We start from the raw sequence: 19,767 nt of genomic DNA, 5'->3' as shown, positions 1-19,767 counted from the left end.
TGCAAACACTTCACTGCACACATGCAGCAAATGCATTGCGATTACTCTCGTACACAGGAACCACTCGCAAAGTGAGTGACAGTCAGCATTTGGGGTTACAGTAGGTGGTTAGAAAAACGCAGGCGTGTCTGACTGTTTGTACGCCATTTGCTGGGCGTGCATAAATTAGCCATTGCGATCACCTTCGGCAGGGCCGGCTCCAGGGTTTGGAACACTCTGTGCCGGAGATGGGGTAAGCACCTAGTAGTCATGCACGGTGTGGCCGCGTGCGAATAAAAATAGGGTTGTGGCCTAATTACCATAGGCCATGCCCTCTAAGTGACGTTACTTGGAGGCGTGCCCACATGGCACACGTCCCATGTAACGTCAGGCTGGTTGTGAGCCCCCCACTCGTCACTAGCTGGGCTTCTCCCGGCACTGAATGGATGGCGCGCGCATGCGCGTAGCAACCATTCAGTTATTCAGGGGTCTGGCACCGCCGCACAGCTGCGGCGGTGAGGGTGCCCAACCTCCCAATTTGACCACCTGCGGGACACTTCGCCCCACGGGTGGAATAGCAGGACAGTGCTGTCCTGCTGAAATCGGGATGTTGGGAACGGGTGCGCCCTCTATGGGATGGCGCCCCTGTTCAACCGCTCAGGTCGAACACCCCAAGAGCCGGCCCTGACCTTCAGAGTATGAGAGCTCTCAGTCCGGCCAGACTTGACTTACATGCTGCATGACTGCCCGACGTGCATCGACAGTACCAATGTTTACACTGTTGTATGTCGTCGGATGGATATGAGAAGGCAGCAGTGGACGTCCCTATGCTCAGCTAGGCTTTGGAAGTCATTAGCATAGATTAGCAACTGCAATATGTGAGAAAATGCAGTTCCGATTGCATTAGCGTAAATCTCTGAATCAGGTCCATAGTGCATTATGCTTAAGGAAAGCTTTAAGAACACACTAAAGGTGCATACACACACAACGATTTTTTGAACGATTAGCGTTAAACGATATCGTTTAACGATTATCATTTGAAAAAATAGTACATTCTGAGTCAAACGATGAACGATTATTGTTCATGCACGTTCACGTTTGTAGTTCAGTCAGACTTGTCAACTCAACGATTTTCATTAAGTTAATATGGAAAAAAAAGTTTGTAGTTCATAAAAATCGTTCATTACATTTAAATGAACATAGTAAATTAACAACTTTAGTAAACGATTTTAGTTAATTTTTTCAAGGTAGAAAATCGTTTACTAAAATCGTTCATTAACTCAATCGTTGTGTGGGTATGCAGCTTTAGGGGTATATTTACTAAAGTGCAGGTTTTTAGAAATGGAGATGCTGCCCATAGCAACCAATCAGATTCATGCTATTATCTTCTAGAAGGTGCTAGATAAATGTTAAGTAGACTCTGGTTGCTATGGACAACATCTCCACTTCAAAAACCTGTACTTTAGTAAATATACCCCTAATTTTCTTTTAAAATAATAACGAGGTGCTAGGTCTGTTATAACAGGTATGTTTTTCAGCACCTGTCAGTGGGAAAGCATTTCTATAATATTGCACAGGCTACAATATTCTGGTATTTGACACATTAATTAAATGTGATACTTTAATTACATTTTGCTGCTGAAACTTTCAATCCAAAGCACAAAACTGTTTTACTCACAGTAGAAAAAAAATGGAGATCAAAAGGGGAAAGGGTGTTGCCGATAGTACATACTTATAATCCAGCAGTGGAAATGATGCAACTGTGCATGAAATACAGCTGTTGTATATGGAGACTGATAATTTATTCTATATTAAAAAGGGCATACTGGGTGCCCCCCAGCGATCTTTCTTCCCTGATGTGCTCACCCATTTTGGGAGCCCTTTTAACTTCCTCTTTGTAACCCTTCTTTATGTGCAACTTCTGTTTTATTAAACATAGATCAGAAAGCAGCAACCTTCAGATAAATCAATTGGTTAACACAGCAATTAGTCCGCTTGAAGCAATCTGCTGAGCTGATGGGCTGTGCATAGTAATTGATGAAATGTTTTCTGTTGTGTTTTCCTAGCAAGCCTGACATTGGCTCTATGTGTTGTGCGCAGTGGGTATGGGAAAAGCACAAGGCTGTAAAACGTCTGGCCGAGAGACAGGGAGCTGAGGCTTTCATGTATATTAATTCATTCAACAAGCATCTCAGGGGAAGGATTTTTATACACAGTGAACATATTTGTTTGTTTTTGCTAAATAAATAATATTAAAAAAAAAAGTTGTAAACAGGAAATCAAACAATAGAAGAGATCTTGGATGCTCAGGAAATAGCAGGCTAAGATGTTAGTGAAAATTTATATCACAAAATGCATCAACATAATGTACCTACATATTTATTAAACAGGTTTCTTTAGAACTACAAGGAAACATCTGTAGTGCTGCTTTATTTGCTCAACTGCCCCTAATTGTCTAATGAAGTACAAGGTGCACGTCCGCTCCCCTGTCCTTACAACTGTCCCCAGAAAGACAATCAGTGTCTGCCTTTGTGTCTTCACATGAAAAAGGGCATGGGGTAAAGAGTGAGACATTAGGTCCCTGATTAAATGTATCATCTTAACAGCACATAGCAGCTTTTATGGCAGGTGTCCATGCAGCCAGATAATGTTATAAAGGTCCCCAATAACTGTAAGGTTTTTTTATGTAATAAACGTAGCTTAAATAGAAAAATCTTAAATGGAAGTGAAAATATGCATACAGTAATATGATTTCCATTTAATTGATAAATAGCACTGTACTAGAATAAAAAGCTTCACACATGTGGATGGTCTAACTGGATGGGATTTAGCAATTTTGTGCTGTGGGTAAATGTATTACTTTATGGTGTCAGTAACTGCATACACATCATTACAACAATCATCCTAACACCAGGTTTTCAGACAGGATAAAAAATAAATTGAATTTACTAGGATTGAATCATTATGCCCCATTATGTTGGCCACATGCTCTGCACGATTGGCCAACTATGCTTATTATTCAGAAATTCGCCATCAAAGGTTAAAGGAATTTATCAAACTAAATGTATTTAAGGTAAGGTTTCAACTGCTTAAAAGCATTACATATTAAACCCATTGACAAATACAGTATATAAAAGCTGGTTCAATATTACCTGGAATCTTGAAACACTTATATGTACCGTATGGTACTTGTTAATTATACGGGTGTAAGACACTGCTTCCTGCGGGTGTCGTGGGTATGTAGCCAGAGTTGTGTGTTATTCTGAAGTGAGGGTACAGATTTTTTGCAACCAGCATGGTATTACGGTTGCGTATGGAAAAAACAGTGGGCGTAGAGGCTATACACATGAAACCATGTGGACAGGATGTAGTTGGGAACCTGGCAGTCAGGATGCCGGCGCTCAGAGTGCTAGCACCGGAATCTCGACACCAGTCAGAATCTCGGCGCTATCATCCTGACCGCTTGCATCCCGACAGTAAGTATTGGGATTAGGGGGAGGCTTAGGTGCTGTGGTTAGGCATTAAGGGGAGGGTTAGACTGCGGGTGGAAGGGTTAGGCTGCAGGGAGGAGGGTTAGGTTTAGGTGGTGAGGGGAGAGGTTAGGTTTAGGCTGCGGGGAGGAAGAGTTGGGTTTAGGGGTAGGGTACTTACCTGTGGGTGTTGGTATTCTAACCTAGTCGGGTTGCTGGTTTAGGGATCCTGAGCGACAGGATCCTGAGCACCGGCATCCCGTACCCAACTCGAACTCGGATCTAAACACCCAAAACATGACAGGTTGGAAGTATTAGGCAGCAAGTGAACAGTTTTTGAAGTTGATGTTTTGGAAACATGAAAAATGGGCAAGCATAAAGATCTTAGCGACTTTGACAAGGGATAAATTGTGGTGGCTAGACGACTTGGTCAGAACATTTCCATAACGTGAAGTCTTGTATGGTATTAAGGTATGCAGTGGTTGGTACCTACCAAAAGTTATCCAAGGAAAGACAACTGGTGAACCAGTGACCTGGTCATGGGTGCCCAAAGCCCATTGATGTGCAGGTCCACCATCAGGGGGAGACTGCCGGGACTGGAGTCTTGGGCCTGGACAGAGAAGGGGGACCACCCCTGGCTCCTTCCCACGATAGCTGGAGAGCTGCACAGTAGCAGAACTCCTGGAGGCCATGGAAGCATTGGCCTCCTGGCACCAGCTGTCAGGGGATTACAGAGAGATCCAGCTATAATCGCTGCTTGTGACCTGCTGATCACTACAGGGTGCAGGCAGCGGATATAGATGGATCTATCCTATCCATTACTGTGGGATCCGTCTAGGCAGCTGCTTGCCGGTGGCTGCCTGGTACAATAAAGTTTGTTTGTTTTCTTTAGACAAGGTGCACCGCCAGAGGCGTTTCTAGAGAGGAGGGAGCCCCTGTGCAGTCGCCGACACAGGCCCCGTCCTCTCTGTCCGGCGGCCGGCAGCGCACTGAGCTGTGTGCGGCCAGCGCCAGAGTTATAGGCTCTGGGCACTAGAGTGCGCCCAGAGTCATTAGTGTATGCGCAGGTCACTGGGAAAATGGCAGCAGCAGACATTTTCCCTGTACTGCGCATTCGCGCAAACGACAGGAAAATGGTTGCGGCAGTAATTTTCCAGTCTTTTTTACAGTGCCAGACCCCCGTGCCAACATGGGACTCCGGAAAGGTAAGTAATACTATGGGTGTGCGGTGCGGGCCACCCTAGACCCAGGGGCCCGTGTGCCCCACACACCCATTATAGATATGCCCCTGCGAGCCGCACCACTGACAGAGGAGCCAGCCACAGTGAGAAGAGGAGCAGCCAGAAGACACAGGAGAATTGTCCCTGGGGCTGGCTGGAGTTGGAGAGACACTGCAGGGCTGTAGTCGCAGAAACACAGGGGGGAAGGGTGGCTGCCTCTTCCCGGACCCACATTTTTGATAAGCATGGGGAGCAAAGCCACAGAAGAGCTACCTAAAAATGTTAATACTTGCAATGATGTAAATGTGTTAGAATGGGATCCGATCAATATCCCGGGAAAGAGGATGCTGGAACTTAGAACATTGGCGCTGGAATCCCGACACCTGTCAGAATCCTGGCATTCCGTAGGTAAGTAGTGGGGTTAGGGGGAGGGTTAGGCTAAGGCACTAGGGGTGGAGGGTTAGGTTTAGGGTGCAGTGAGGGGGAGGTTAGGTTTAGGCACAGGGAAGGGAGGGTTAGGAGAAGGGTTAGGATACCGACCGACAGGTGTCAGTATCCTAGCCCTGTCGTGGCGTCTGTATTTTGACCGCCAGGATCCCGAGCGCCAGCATCCCGTACCTAACCCGTTAGAACACACAGTGCATAGCAGCTTGCTACATAGTCGCAGACCAGTCAGATCCATGCTGACCCCTGTCCACTGTTGAAAGCACCTACAATGGGCAGGTGAACTATACCATGGTGCAATGGAAGAAATTGGCCTGGTCTGATGAATTAATTTTATATTACATTTTGTGGACGGCCGGGTGAGTGTGCATCGTTTACCTGGGAAAGAGATAGCACCAGAATACACTATGGGAACAAGGCAAGCCGGCAGTGGAATGTGGTGGCAGGATAATGTGCCTTGTCACACTGCAGAAATTGTTCAATAATGGTTTGAGGAACATGACAAAGAGTTCAAGGTGTTGACTTAAGCTGGGTAACCAATATGCAATGTACCATACGATATATCATCCCGACGCGGATTGGAACGATATATCAAACACATCATATATTGTGTTTGTCTGGTCCTTCATTCATGATGGTCATTTATGTCATCGTCCCAACTGCTGTTCTGCACGGCAGATGGGATATTGCAATGAATGATATGGTGCAGTTACATGCAGCATGTAACAATACATAGCTTGTACAGTGTGCGCGATGTATCATTACATTGCACCATCGTTGGGTCACACCATTGTATAGTGTGTAGCCAGCTTTAGCCTCCAAATTCCCCAGCTCTCAATCCAATAGAGCATTTGTGGGATGTGCTGTGGTCAAGGAGGCCTCACCCCACAATTTACAGGACTTAAAGGATCAGCTGCTAGTGTCAGAGGTGGAATCCATGCCTCAAAAGGCCAGAGCTGTTTTGGTGGTATGAGGGGGACCTACACAATATTAAGCAGGTGGTTTTACTGCTGATATGTGATATACAGTATATATATGCATACATATACGGAACCCCCCTTGCAGATCCTGTGTTTGCCCCAAAGTGTATAAGTATAACTGATGCTATTGGAAGACAAAGAACTATGGCTCTGATTCAGAGCCGGACGCTCTGAAAGAGCGCTCGCTCTGAATCGGGGCGTTTTGTTTTTTTTTGGAGCGGCCTCCTGGCCGCTCATATAGCTGTGGGTGACCACCCACAGCTATTGTGAGCGGCCAGGATTATGGTCACGATGGTCAGACCATCGCAACCATCGTGCTTGCGACGAGAACCTTGTGGTAGGGTCTCGTGGCCTCAAGCCCCAGAGAGCTTCTGGCTCTAATAGAGCCGGAAGCTCTCCCACTGACATCACTGGCGATGTCAGTGGGGCCACCCACAAACGGCAGGCGTTCGCATGGGTACGCCTCCGTTTGTGAAGCCACCCTCATGCCACACCTCCAAAACGGAGCGAGCTGTCGATCAAAATCGACAACCACCCCCTTTTGGTACGAGACCCGGAGTGACGGGGCACCCGTCGCTAGCCGGGTCTCGCGTATGCGCACGTCGGAGCCGGCTCCGGCGTGCGCATGCGCAGTGGCCTAACATCGACCTGCTTGCGAGCGGGTCCGAATCAGGCCCTATATTTTTACATACAGTAGCTTTGAGTCAGCTTATTTGTGACTAGTACGTACCCCTTTTCAAGACAGACTTGACACATTTTAGGATCAGAGTAAAACCCGAAACACATTCACAGGTCACAAAAACTTAATTCACATTACTGAAGTAGCTTAAACTCAAAAGAAAAATGTATCATAACCGACTACAATCAAACTGTATTATAAAAGATTGCTTTGTATTTCATATAGCACACTAAGTAGTGCAATATATCTAATCAAGACAGAATAGTATATCTATTACATGCCTACATAGGAAGAATACAGGAATACATCCTAATTCACAGCAGCTGGATGATTATTTATTTATATAGTACCAGAATACTCTGCTCCACTTTACAATTTGGGTCAAACACAGCAGTGACATTTCGGTGATGAAGACATTCGATTTAAAGGGGCAATTTGTTTTAAGGCAAAATCGCTGCTTTAAATCTAGTGGTTTAAGCCAAAATCGCAGGCTATTACCTTTAGGCCTGAGTATTAACAGACAGACAAAGAGTTCAGAGGGCCCTGCTTGCAAGATTCTAATCTACAGAAAAATATTAGTTTGACACATGGGACTACATATTTTACAGCCACACTGCAAAAAATAATAAAGAAATACCTTACCTAATGGTCAGGGCCACTTTAACATATTGGTACACTGAGCAGCTGCTCAGGACCCCATGATGCTCGGGGCCTTCAAACAAGGGTGGGCCGGGGGCATCTACATGGGGTTTGTGGCCACTTGCTTTGTGCATAAGGCACAGAGCTCAGAGGCGGGCAGAGAAAGATGCTCCCTGGCCGCTCTGATGGTGAATTACACATAATCAGAGCATCCAGGCAGCATTCTCTGCCTTTTATGTCCCCCTGGGCCCCGTCTCTCATGGGTCTCCCCATACTTTAATCACAGCTGCAGTGCAGAGAAGGAACTGCACTGCAAGCGGGAGAACAGTGAGATGGAGTCCGTAATTCTCGCTTTACAACATGTTTTTTTTATGTTTAACCATTGATTTTGTTGAAAGTACCAATAGATATAAAGATTTAATTTTATTGACCGTTTACACTTTTATTACTGTGAATGGGTGGGTTGGGTCCCCAGTGCATTGCTTTGCACAGGGCCTACAATGCTGTTAAAATAGACCTGCTAATGGTTCAGAGGTGAAATGTTTGAAACAACGGATGGATTTTATGAGAAACATTAGATTCTGCAGATAATTATGTAGCTACATATCAGTCTAGATGTTGGATGTGCTGCTTGGTAAGGAAGGGGCTATGTATCCCAAACCCACATGCTGAATGTGCAGCCGTGCCTATAGCTGCCTTGCAAAAAGTTTAGATATGTATTTCCGTAGTCAGGAGAACTAAATTATACAATTTTGGTTCTATATTCTAAAGCTGCGCTAATTCTGTAAAAGTAACTATGTAGTAAGAATTCAGAAAATTTGTAATTATGGTATTTTGTGATTATTCCTTTTAGTGTTTATCATATGCTCATAAAATAAAGAGACAAATAAAATATTATAAAAGTAATATGTTATAAACATTTGCTTCTTTAAACTTAGAAATAAAAAAGGTATTCCCAGCACAACCAATGCAAAACTACCTCCTGTTCTGAATATGTTAAATAGATTTATAAAACGCCATACTGATCATTTCCGCTGTGCGTGTACCTACTGTATGCACAACCAATGTTGTATTATTTTTGTCCTATACAATTTCCACTCCAACGCTTGCTCTGATTGTTGACAGTATGACAGATAAATACATAAGTGGTTCTCCACTGAGAGAAGCCGAGAAATACACGTTAGGGGAACATACAAGCTTTAATGTCTATTGTTATTACTGTGTAGTCACAATCAGGTCTACTACTTGCTACATTAAAAAATATATGAGTGCCATTTCCTGTAGAATGTAATGAGTGTTTTGATAGTGAGCTAAGTACAAGCAGTTGCCTTTATAAATCCTCTGTAAGAGAACCCAAGTGGGTTCACACAGCGTTCTTCAATTGACCTACAAAAGAACATCTTGCTGTTAAGAAAATGAACGCTCCAATGCAATTTAGCTTATCTCTGGGTCTCAAATTAATTAATATTCTGTGCATTATACGTTAAAACAGATTAAACATAATCAAATACTTATCTAATATCAGGCCCCAGTCTTCTGCTCACAGATTTTAACAAGTTGCATGTATGAGGCGATCTTCCTACAGTATGTACATGTGTTCTGTCTTTACTGAGTATCATTAAACAATTTCAGAATTAACCCTGTGACACCCAAGCGAGTGTTCCCTTAACTACAATACAAACTGCTAGGGGAAATGTCTTTCCTACACTTGTGTGTAGGGTTCAGGTCTTGCCTACTCTCCTGTAATTTCCTAGAGGATCACAAAATGTGGGTGGTTGTCCAGTACTCTCAAGAGAATTGACCAGACACCCATATGCCAAAGTGGACGGTCCATGGGCTTGAGATGGCAAGTAAGAATCGGGTACATGATAGCCGAGGAGGGGATTGCAAAGCTGAATTTACGGATCTGCGGTTGGGGGGGGGGGATTCAGCACCCTACTGATGGCAGTGACACTGCTAGGAGCATAAGATCAAGGGGATCCAAAGAGACCACCAGATGTCTTCTTTTATTCTCATCACCTTAATTGCAGTACATGCACTGGCGTCACTAGGGGGGGTGCGGGCCGCACTGGGTGACACCATCCGAGGGGGTGACACCAAAATAGCAGAGCTGCTTGGTGTCACCCCGTGGGATGATGTTACCATGACATGGTGAGAGGCAGGGAGAGATGTGGGCTGCCCCAGCAGGAGCGCTGGGGAAGCCCACTGTGTGCCGAGAATGGGAGGCGGTAACGCCCCCAAGATCGGCACACATAAGGGGCGTGGCTTCGCAAGATGAGGTCATGCCCCTTTCCACAAAGCCACACACCCCTTTCGGGCACGCGCGCCTACTGCGTGCAATACAGCTACTCCTGTCGCACCGGGTGCCATGGAGGTAAGTGACGCCTCTGAGTACATGGTATTTAAAGCAATCAATTTATTGCTTCCTTGTGTAGAGGAACTCCTGTGTCATCACTGCACTAAGGGCTCGATTCAGAGCCGCTCGCTAAATGCGTTCGCACGCAGTGAAAGTATGCAAATCTGCGATCGCGCAGCAAGGCACTATGACTTGGCATGCGATTGCGGTGTGTATGCAGACGCCCACCAGCCTGTCTTAAGACGCCCACTTATGCACATCATCACCAGGATGTGTATGCAACCATCGGTTACATCGGAAGCAAACGCAGCACTTGTGGCTGACCATACCCTACCGCAAGCACTGCGAGTGCTTCGGTGTGTAAACCAACCATGTGACCGTGTAGTATGATGCTGCGTTTTAATTATACACGCCTCTGAAATGGCGTTAAGAAGCTCAGGCGTGCCTGCGTTCGCACCACCACCACTCCCCCGTTTCCATTGACTATCCCGTCACCGCCCACAAACAGCTCGTCCTGTCACTCTAGCTAGCGAACTGGCTATACGCAGCGAGCGAATGCTCCACAATCGCATGGACTAGTGATTGCAAACATTGGCAGGATGCGTGTGAACGCAGCCTAGCGAGAGGGTCTGAATCGGGCCCTAAGATCACAAAGACTTCTCCCAGCACCACCTGTGCAAGAGAGGCCTGAATCAGGTCTCCTCTGTCTGCTATCACTACAAGAGCCATGTAAACTGGTAATAGAAGCAGCACAAATTGAGATAGGTTACTTGACAGATCGAAGAATATTAAACAAACCATGGTCTCTATGAGTTAAATATCAGAACAGTAAAATAACATGAGAAGAGTGAAGACAAAAAAATACAGTACATTATTTTACAGCACTATCCCTCCTTCAAATGTAAAATTCATTGCACACTTTGGGCATTTCTGCGCTTGGGAGAGGTAGCCGATCAGACCTTTTGGTTAAATTGTGGGCTTGCTGTAACTTTTATAATTATAATTATGAATTGATAACATTAGAACTCAATGTTTACATACAGTATATTATTTACAGGAGTGTAGACATATATCACCATCACTTGTATATTATATAAATACAATAACAATAATTTTTTCATTAATAATAATAATCTTATATACAGTATGTGATTTGCTTAGTCCCTTTGTCCGAAACGCTCTTTAAATTTGAATATCTAAAAGACTGATTAAGATATTAATGTGATTCTTTAGCGACGAATTTAAATCAGCAATAAATTACAGAATTTGAAATAAAACTGTATAAAATTAAAAAAAAAAAAATCGACAAAAAATATAATAAATGCTTTGGTATAGCCAACCTTAAAATGGCAAGAAAACTACAAATAGGCGAAATGTTACAATAAAAAAATCCCCAAAAACCATTAAAGGGTGTGGCTTAGCCGTTTATGTTTCACACACATCTTATTACCCAAATCCATCGTATTAACATATGATCTAGCCATTATCTAGCAAAGCATTTTAGGTATGTTCTGGGTTCAATTGGCGAGTGTATCCATAACCTTCACACAATGGAAGCAGTAATGTTGTGGGCTGATCTAAAATTCTTGAGAATGTAGTTGGATACCAGTCATTAGTGAGGCACATTGTGTTTTTATAGTATATTTGACTAAGGCTTGAGTACACTATTGTATTATCCCCTGATCGTCTATTACAAACTTTCTGTTAGTTAATCAGAATACCAGAATGTTTACAGCAGCTCATTACAGTGAGGAATCTGATCTTGTGGGATCTCACTTGAGTGATTATGTGACAGCTGCATGTGACAGGGGCATATTACGATGTGAGAAAGTAAAATCAGAACACCAGGGACTAAAGCTAGGTACACACTATATCATCTCTTGTCCGATATATCGTCCCAACACAGATATATACGTAATATATATTATATTGTATATATATTGTACACATTGTATAGTGTGTATGCCCAATCTGTTGTTCATTGAATCGTCCCATTTGCTGTGCTGTACACCAGATCTCTACATCGCATCACACCATCTTAAGGTGAGTACCTAGCTTAGCTTTCATAGTGGAAGGACCAGGATCCCTCAACAACACAGAATAGTGATGTGAGGCTCCTGTCACACTGATATAGGAACACTGTATATCTATATGAAACAAAAGTAATTAATACCTCCTGCATCCAACACTTAAATATTTCATTGGGGGAAGGGGGACGGATTCAGAGATGGACGTAGTTGTAGTGGCGGCTGTGACTTTTTATTCTTCCTATTGAGATGCCCACCAGCTCATGCACTATCGGCGTACCATCGGCCAAACCATCGTACACTGCACCAAAACCAAGGGTTCATGGCCGCTGGTGTCAGCACCCCCTTACCACCCAGAAACGATCTCCATGCAATTTCGATCTGCATGTCCTGGCGGTAAACAGCGAGATGCATTTGCAGTGCGTATTGGACACTTGTGTCCACCTATGAGTCATCCCCTGAATGCTTTCCTTTAAAGGCAAGCTGACTTGTACAATTATTTGAGTGTAGCTTACTATTTACTACCACGTGCTGTATGTAGTATGACAAGTAAAATCCAAGGTGAAACTAGCTTTTAGGCTTTATCCCCATCTGACTATAAAGCATGGACAAAGTTTATCAATCAAAAAATAATTTTGCAGCCTCATTATCGAGGCAGATACAGGAACATTCCCTTGGAAATCTCTCCCAGACCTGCACCTCTCTGTCTCCACAAGTGCATCAATCAGTGATAGGCAGTGTTCATTTGTGAGTCATTTAAACATTGCGAGGAGTGATGATATCCTAATGTAGACATGATGGAGCTCCTCTGCTCTCTATACTGGAGGCTCATTAAGCTCTGCTGTATAATTTCTCAATAGCACAATGTCTAGCCAACCATAAAGAGAGCCATGATCCTCATGTCTAAATTATAAGAGCAAATACATTCAGTAAGAGAAGTCAAATGTCACATTCTGATCTCTTGTTGTCAGTGCACAGTATGAATTAAAGAGTATGTGGCTCAGGATATATCTCACTACTAATTATCCCTTAATTTCTACAAAAGTAGAAGGAAATTAAAATGTTCACCTACTTTTGCAGAAATGAAATATTGAGGCCATTCATTATAAAGGTAATAGAGTAGAACTAATGAATAGCTCCTGCTTACCTTACATACATGATCTGGCTTGCTGTCCCCATACAACAGTATGGGTACCTAAATTAATCAAGCTCCAAAATACTGCATTTTCAGAACTTTACAGCGGGATTCTACCCTGGACCCCTGCTCATTTCTATGCGAAAAGAGATCCTTTTGTATCCCTCCACCCCTGTTCGGCCACAGGACTTCTGGAGCTTTGTGTGCATGAGTAAACCCAAGTTCACGATTATGCACTAACACTACTGAGTCAGACTTGGCAGTGCTAAGATTTTGTAGCAGTGATAGGAAACGCAGCGACAGGTCATTTTCAGATCAGCTGTCTCCGCACTGGAGCAATGGGCCTCATTCAGAGCCGGACGCTCTGACCAGAGCACTCGCTCTGAATCAGGGCCCTCCTACCTAAAATTGGAGCGGCCTCCTGGCCGCTCGCATAGCTGTGGGTGACCACCCACAGCTTATGCAAGCGGCCAAAAAGATGGTCGCGATGGTCAAGACCATCGCAACCATCGGGCTTACGATGAGACCCTGCGGTAGGGTCTCGGTGACCGCAAGCCCTGGACTGATTTTGGCTCCATCAGAGCCAAAAGCACTCCCACTGACATCACTAGTGATGTCAGTGGTTCCAGACCCAGACGGTAGGCGTTCCCATGGGAACGCCTCAGTCTGGGCAGCAACGCCCCTGGCACGCCCACCAAAGGGGGCGTGCTGTCACTCACCATCGACAGCACGCCCCCTTTGGTGCGAGACCCATAGCGACAGCTGTCCGTCGCTATGCAGGTCTCGCGCATGCGCACGACGGAGCTCCCTCCGTCGTGCGCATGCGAACTTGGGCACCATCGACCCGCTTGCAAGCGCTCACGAGCGGGTCTGAATCAGGCCCAATGTTTAATTGATCTGGTGTGTTAGTATCCACCTCTGCTACTCACAGTAAGTTGGATACTAAATGAGCACTGCTTCTCCTGGTCCCTTAATGAATAGAGCCCTATGGGGGGAATTCAATTAGGTACAAGTATAGTCCCGCAAGGCAAATTCATGGCAAAATCGCATTGTGAATTACATTTACAATTCAATTCCAAATTAGTATTTCTTTTTCAGCGTAAATTTGCCTGTTTTTTTTTTGCACCCCCCTGAGCAGGTGAAGAGGTAAAAAATGTCGGGACTTGCTTCCGAACCCCTCTCACACCCCTCCCTAATGACTAATTAGGCATTTGCAAGTTTTCAATTAGCTTGCTTAGGCCAATAATTACATGGAATTTTTGGGGTGAAAAAATAAATGGCCTTAAATTACCCCAAAACAAGATTTTTAGCTAAATAATGCACCTCAATTTTAATTAAACTACTTATTTAAAAAAAAATAAAATGATTTTTATATTTTTACATTTTTTTATTCACCTCAAATTACCCTAAAATCATCTTTTTTTTCAGTTTTATTTGCATTTTCCATTTAATTCCTTTGTAATTATATTAAATTCTACAGATTTTTACATTATTTTACTTTTTTTTTTTAAAATGCACAGATCAGCCATTTGACACCTTTGTACAGTACTTTCCTTATGCCCACTCACAGTCTTCTATATGATTCTGCTAATAAAGTTGTCACTTTTTTGGGGTCCAGGAAGGTGTCATCACTTTTTCAGGCAATTTTCCCTGTTCGTTTTGAACAAAATTTGCTCACTCTGACCTCGAGTAGTGTGAATTGGCATTTCTAATTTAATTATGTGCATCTTGGGTGTGTGCATGAAGGCGAAGTGTGCGAATTTAAGGCAAAGTGTGCAAGTTTAACACCTTTTGCAAACTTGCACCAAATTGATTTTCCTCCATATCTTACAACAAATCCTAGTGATTCCATTTTTTGTAGTTGTAGTGTATACACACAAAATAATTGTCACATGCAGATAAAACAAAGAACTAAAATCCACCTACCCTCTGCTCTTGAGTTGCCACAAAGGTCTGGAATCCGGGGGCCACACCAAACCCCAATTCCTGGATAAAAGGAGGCTCAGACTGGCTGTGTATTTGAACCTTTACTCCAGCCTCGAAAGTGGTTTCTTCTGCAGAGAGAAAAAAATAGGTGAAGTGCTATGAGTGTGATCAGCTGGAAACAGGACAACTGTCTCATCTATAACACACTGGAAATGCAGAATCTAAAGCTGCATATACACACACAACGATTTTGTAAATTAATGATTTTAGTAAACGATTTTCGTAAATTTTTTCAAGGGAAAAATGAACGAAAATAGTTTACTAAAATCGTTCATTTACTAAATGTAATGAACGATTTTTTTGAACTACAAACAATTTTTGCATATTCCCTTAATGAAAATCGTTGAGTTGGTCAGTCTGCCTGAACTACAAACGCGCATGAACGATAATCGTTCATCGTTTTAACTTAGAAAGTGAACAATTTTTTCAATGACTGAACGATAAACGATATCGTTAACGATAATCGTTCAAAAAATCGTTGTGTGTGTATGCACCTTTATGTTTACCCTGAGCCATGATGTTTGATACAGGCTTTGCATACTCACTCTTACTTTTGTCACTATAGTTTCATTACAACAGTTCATTAGAATTTAGAACACAAATTAAAATATCAAAACAGAATGATCATTTCTAGAGAGTGTAGAAGTACTTATAAATATGTGCAGTAAACCTGGGTAATTAATCATTTGGCAATTATGAACAGTCAGAACTGTTATGTGCACATTGTGAACGGTCTTAGAATTTGCTCAATTGCAAAATTGGGTCTAAAGATATCGTTTAGCACTACAATTTATTAAAATGGGAAATTTTAATATTTACAAATATTTTGTGACAATCTTCATTTTATTGCTTTATAGTCTTGTCGAGCAGTTATCAAATATGATTGTTTTAATCTAATGTTTCATTAAAATTTTTACTTTGCTTTCACCGTATATTAGCACAATAAGAAACTTAACATAGTTACAATTCTCTATACATCCTTTCTGTATAACATTAATCAAGGACCCCAAAACGGCAAAATGTGATAAATGTTGGTTTCAAAAGAATTAAGGCAGTATAGTTTGGCAACCCCTCTCCCCCAGGGTCTCTCTAACACCTCCACATTTGCCCACTCCCCATTGGATTTCCCACATGTATGTCTGACTGCCTCCCTACCTCTGCTATCTCCAAAGCACTGAGCTACTGTAGGCTTCAGCTATGCCTATGATGAGACCACATGAGCCAGCCGCCTTAGGCACAGAGTTCTCAGGGTACAACAAGAAAGGAAAAATGGCGAAATGTTTTTATGCAAAAATTTGAAAAACATGGTATTTACTTTGTTGTTCAGTTAAATAACGCTTAGAAATTGCAGTACTTGTTTTTTAAATATACACAAGATAAAAATGATTATGGTAATATGTATAAGCGATGAGAAGGGTGCTATTTCTGTGGTTGCCTAAGGCATCAGAATACGGTAGCTAGGAACAAACCTGACAATGCCTCGTCTAATCTTTCATTTTTCTAACATATATTTTGTCAAGTTGCTTAGTGCATTATTCAGCAAGAAAAGGTGCATTCATTGACAGTGTAAAGGGTAAAGTGCCCTATAGCTAATGTAAACACAAACTAATCTGGGAATATTTGTATGTATTGCACAGCATGTTTATCCTCATATCTTCTATTTCAGATCTCGCCAGGTGTTTCTGCAAAAGAAAGATGGACCTGACATGCAACAAGAATGGAATAGAAAGCATCGCTCTTGTAATGAGCTACTGTAAGTGATAAGGAGGAAATGCAATATGTGCACATTGTAGAAAGTAAATACAGTTATTAAACATCATATGTTACATAAGGATACTCTAGTTTATTTTCTTCACAACAAAGAACCTTTGATAGGATTATAAAACAAACCTAATAAAACAGTCCAATGTTGTGCTATAGTACGACCACCTTGTGTATATTTATGTAAAGGAAAGAGACACTAAGGATAAGCACAGTACTTCCATCTAGTGTACAGATACAGTACTTACACCCAGGGGCAAGTGAAACTAGCCCTGCAGATATACCCCATGACTGCCACTGAAAGCGGTTGCATACTGAGACGATGAACCACTCACATAGGAGGCCATACTCAGATGGAGAAGCTGCACCTTCTGGTGCAAGTTTCGATGGTGCATCTAAAGGTGTACCAAAGGGTAATGCAACATCAATAGACGCTGTGAGTGTACATCCATGAACATTTGTAAGCATGGATGTACACCAGGGAAGGCATTTGTAGTGGCATAAACATAAAGTCGTAGGTACGACTAAGCAGGGGCATCTTAAGAGAGGAGGGGGCCGTGTGCAACCCCTGTGCAGGGCCCCCTCCTCTCTCCCTGGTGGCCGGCAGCTGACTGATGCGGCTAGCCAGCCACCGGAGCATTAGTAGACTCCGGGCACTAGAGTTTGCCCAGAGTCTACTGCGCATGCGCAGAATGCCTTAAAAATGGCAGCGGAAGCCATTTTCGGTGTTCTGAGGAACGCTGACACCCGACGAGGGACCACGGTCAGGTAAGTTTAAAGTAATATGGGTGCAGGGTGTGCGGTGCGGGGCCCCCCTGGACCCTGGGGCCCGTGTGCCCCGCACACACTGCGCACATTATAGATACGCCACTGTGACTAAGGCAAAAGACGTGGTCGCGTCTGCTTCCAACTTTGAATCAGACCCCCAGTCTCTGGAATATAGTGAAGAAGTCACATCATGTTCACATACTGCACGTATTCTTTCTTGATTTTTATTACTTCTGTATTTCTTTCTGAATCACCAGGATATTATCAATTCGGCTGATATATCGCATTACCTGTACATCATAGGAAATCGGACTAAGGGCCTGATTCATTTCAGATCGCAACTGCGATCTCAGGTGCAATTACGCATGCGGTTCTGCTGCAAAAATAATGTTTGTAACTACTCAGCCAGCATAGAGACGCCCCACTACTGCTATCTCACACCCGTAAGACCTTGCAGTCCTGCGTAAACATCTGTAACATCGAGTAACATCGGCCCGTGATGCAGAATTACAGCAGGTCTGACCTGTCTCAGAAATTGCAAATCTCGTTGCACGCAGTGAGTACTCCAGCTACGAATGCCGTTGCAGTGGCTAATGTATGCATGCCCGGGAAACGCCGTTCAAAGTTCAAACACACAGGTACGCCTGCATTTCTCCGACCACTCCCTCGTCACCACCCCCAAACACTGACATCCTGTCACTGATGCTGCGATGGCTTTCTGTCTGCATGCGTGATCGCAGTGCTATCACAATCCTGGCCTGCGCACGCGATCTGCGTCGGCTGTTGCAATTGCGATCCGTGTTGAATCAGGCCCTAAGATCGAACTCTGAATATTAATATACTGTATTGGGATATCAATATTTAATCCCTAATCCAGGTGTGAGCTAATGCCCGAAAAAGGGGTTTCAATCTCCTTGTAATGGCTGATATAGCACAGTGGTGATGCCAGCTCTGGAATCAGCCACTAGACTGGTAGTTAAACCCATGCTTACATCTGTTTTTTTTTTTGCTTTTTCTTATTAAAGTTAGATAGTCTCTATTTTAAAGGAAAACTATAGAGTACATTACAGAGCCTTCTGTCAAATATACTGCGGCAATAGAAAATCTTCACCCCATTGTTTCATGTTCTGCTGTGGTTACAGCTGCAAATCTGTTTGCTTGAGACACTACCAGTCACTGGCTTTTGCAGAACTGGGCACTTCAATTTTGCCCATTCTCTTTTGCAATATGTTTTTCAGGTTGGAGGAGGACCATTGGTGAACAACAATTTTCAAATAATTCCGAAGATTATTGTTCAGCTGCTTATGATTCTGAGTCGCACGCTATGTGATGTCAGATACAGTAAGGTGGCTATTCATTTCATATGCACTGAGATGGACCATCTAATCCGTGTGTTATGGCAGTGTTGCAAGCACTTTGCTGAAGTGTATGAGTATACACAGAATGTTAATCACCCACAATGGAGGCTATGAAGATATGTGGTCGCAGAAACCCAGACACGGTTCTAGATGAAAATCAACTGCGGTTTATTGAACAGAATGGCTGATAAACAGCACGTCACACTTCACTAATGCAATTCAAAAATTCACCATGATAGTAGCCACAACAAAATACTCGGCAGAGTATCACCTCTTAGGCTAGGGTCAGTGACTCTAAGCAAGGCAGCTTCACTGCCACTGGCAAGATCACAGATTCACAAGACTTGAGCTTAATGTGGAACAGAAGGGGGCACTACACCTTGCTAGATCTCCTGTGGTTTATGTAAATAAACATAGCTTCTGTTAGACAATAAGCTGGTCTACATGACTTTATAATTTAATTATTGTTGTATGGTTTCTACAGTTCTAGAATACACACAGACTTATTCCCTTGGCACAAGAAAAATATAGGAAGAATTAGGGCTAACATGAATATTCCACCTACAGTGTAACAGATAACATAACACAATCTCATATGTTACCAATACTAAGGCTGACATTCAAATACAGTATGGGGGTAAGCAGAGACATGCTATGGGAAATGAAAAGCTCATATTGAACGTGGATAGTTATAATGTATGCACGGGCAGGCACACTAGTTGGACATGGGGATAAAAAGTACATACTGTATACAACTGGTTTTGTCACAGAGGCCATACTCAGATGTAAAAACTGCACCTACCGTAGGGCTGCCAAAGGTAAGTTACAGGGTAAAGGGGAGGATTAGGGTTAGTTTAGGGGTTACAGTTGGGCACTAGTGGTAGGGGGAGGGTTAGGGTGAGGTACTAGGGGGGAGGTTAGGTTCAGGCACCAGGGAGGGAGGGACAGAGTAGGGAGAGGGGAAG

General features: G+C 43.2%; 1 protein-coding gene across 5 annotated transcripts in view; it reads right to left on the bottom strand.

Annotated features, from left to right (window-relative positions):
- ASIC2 (acid sensing ion channel subunit 2) overlaps nt 1–19,767 on the bottom strand; it is an 811,363-nt gene that overhangs the window by 115,367 nt on the left and 676,229 nt on the right. For all 5 annotated transcript variants that reach the window (XM_088442348.1, XM_088442313.1, XM_088442324.1 and 2 more), the window contains exon 3: nt 14,856–14,983. In XM_088442348.1, the coding sequence (XP_088298474.1) occupies nt 14,856–14,983 (128 nt within the window). The remainder of the gene's footprint in view (nt 1–14,855; nt 14,984–19,767) is intronic.

The sequence above is a fragment of the Taudactylus pleione genome, unplaced genomic scaffold, assembly GCF_031769625.1.
Source record: "Taudactylus pleione unplaced genomic scaffold, aTauple2 ptg000018l, whole genome shotgun sequence".
In the NCBI taxonomy this organism is placed as follows: Eukaryota; Metazoa; Chordata; class Amphibia; order Anura; family Myobatrachidae; genus Taudactylus; species Taudactylus pleione.
The sequence above is the reverse complement of the archived record's forward strand: the minus strand, read 5'-3'. Positions and strand labels throughout refer to the sequence as shown.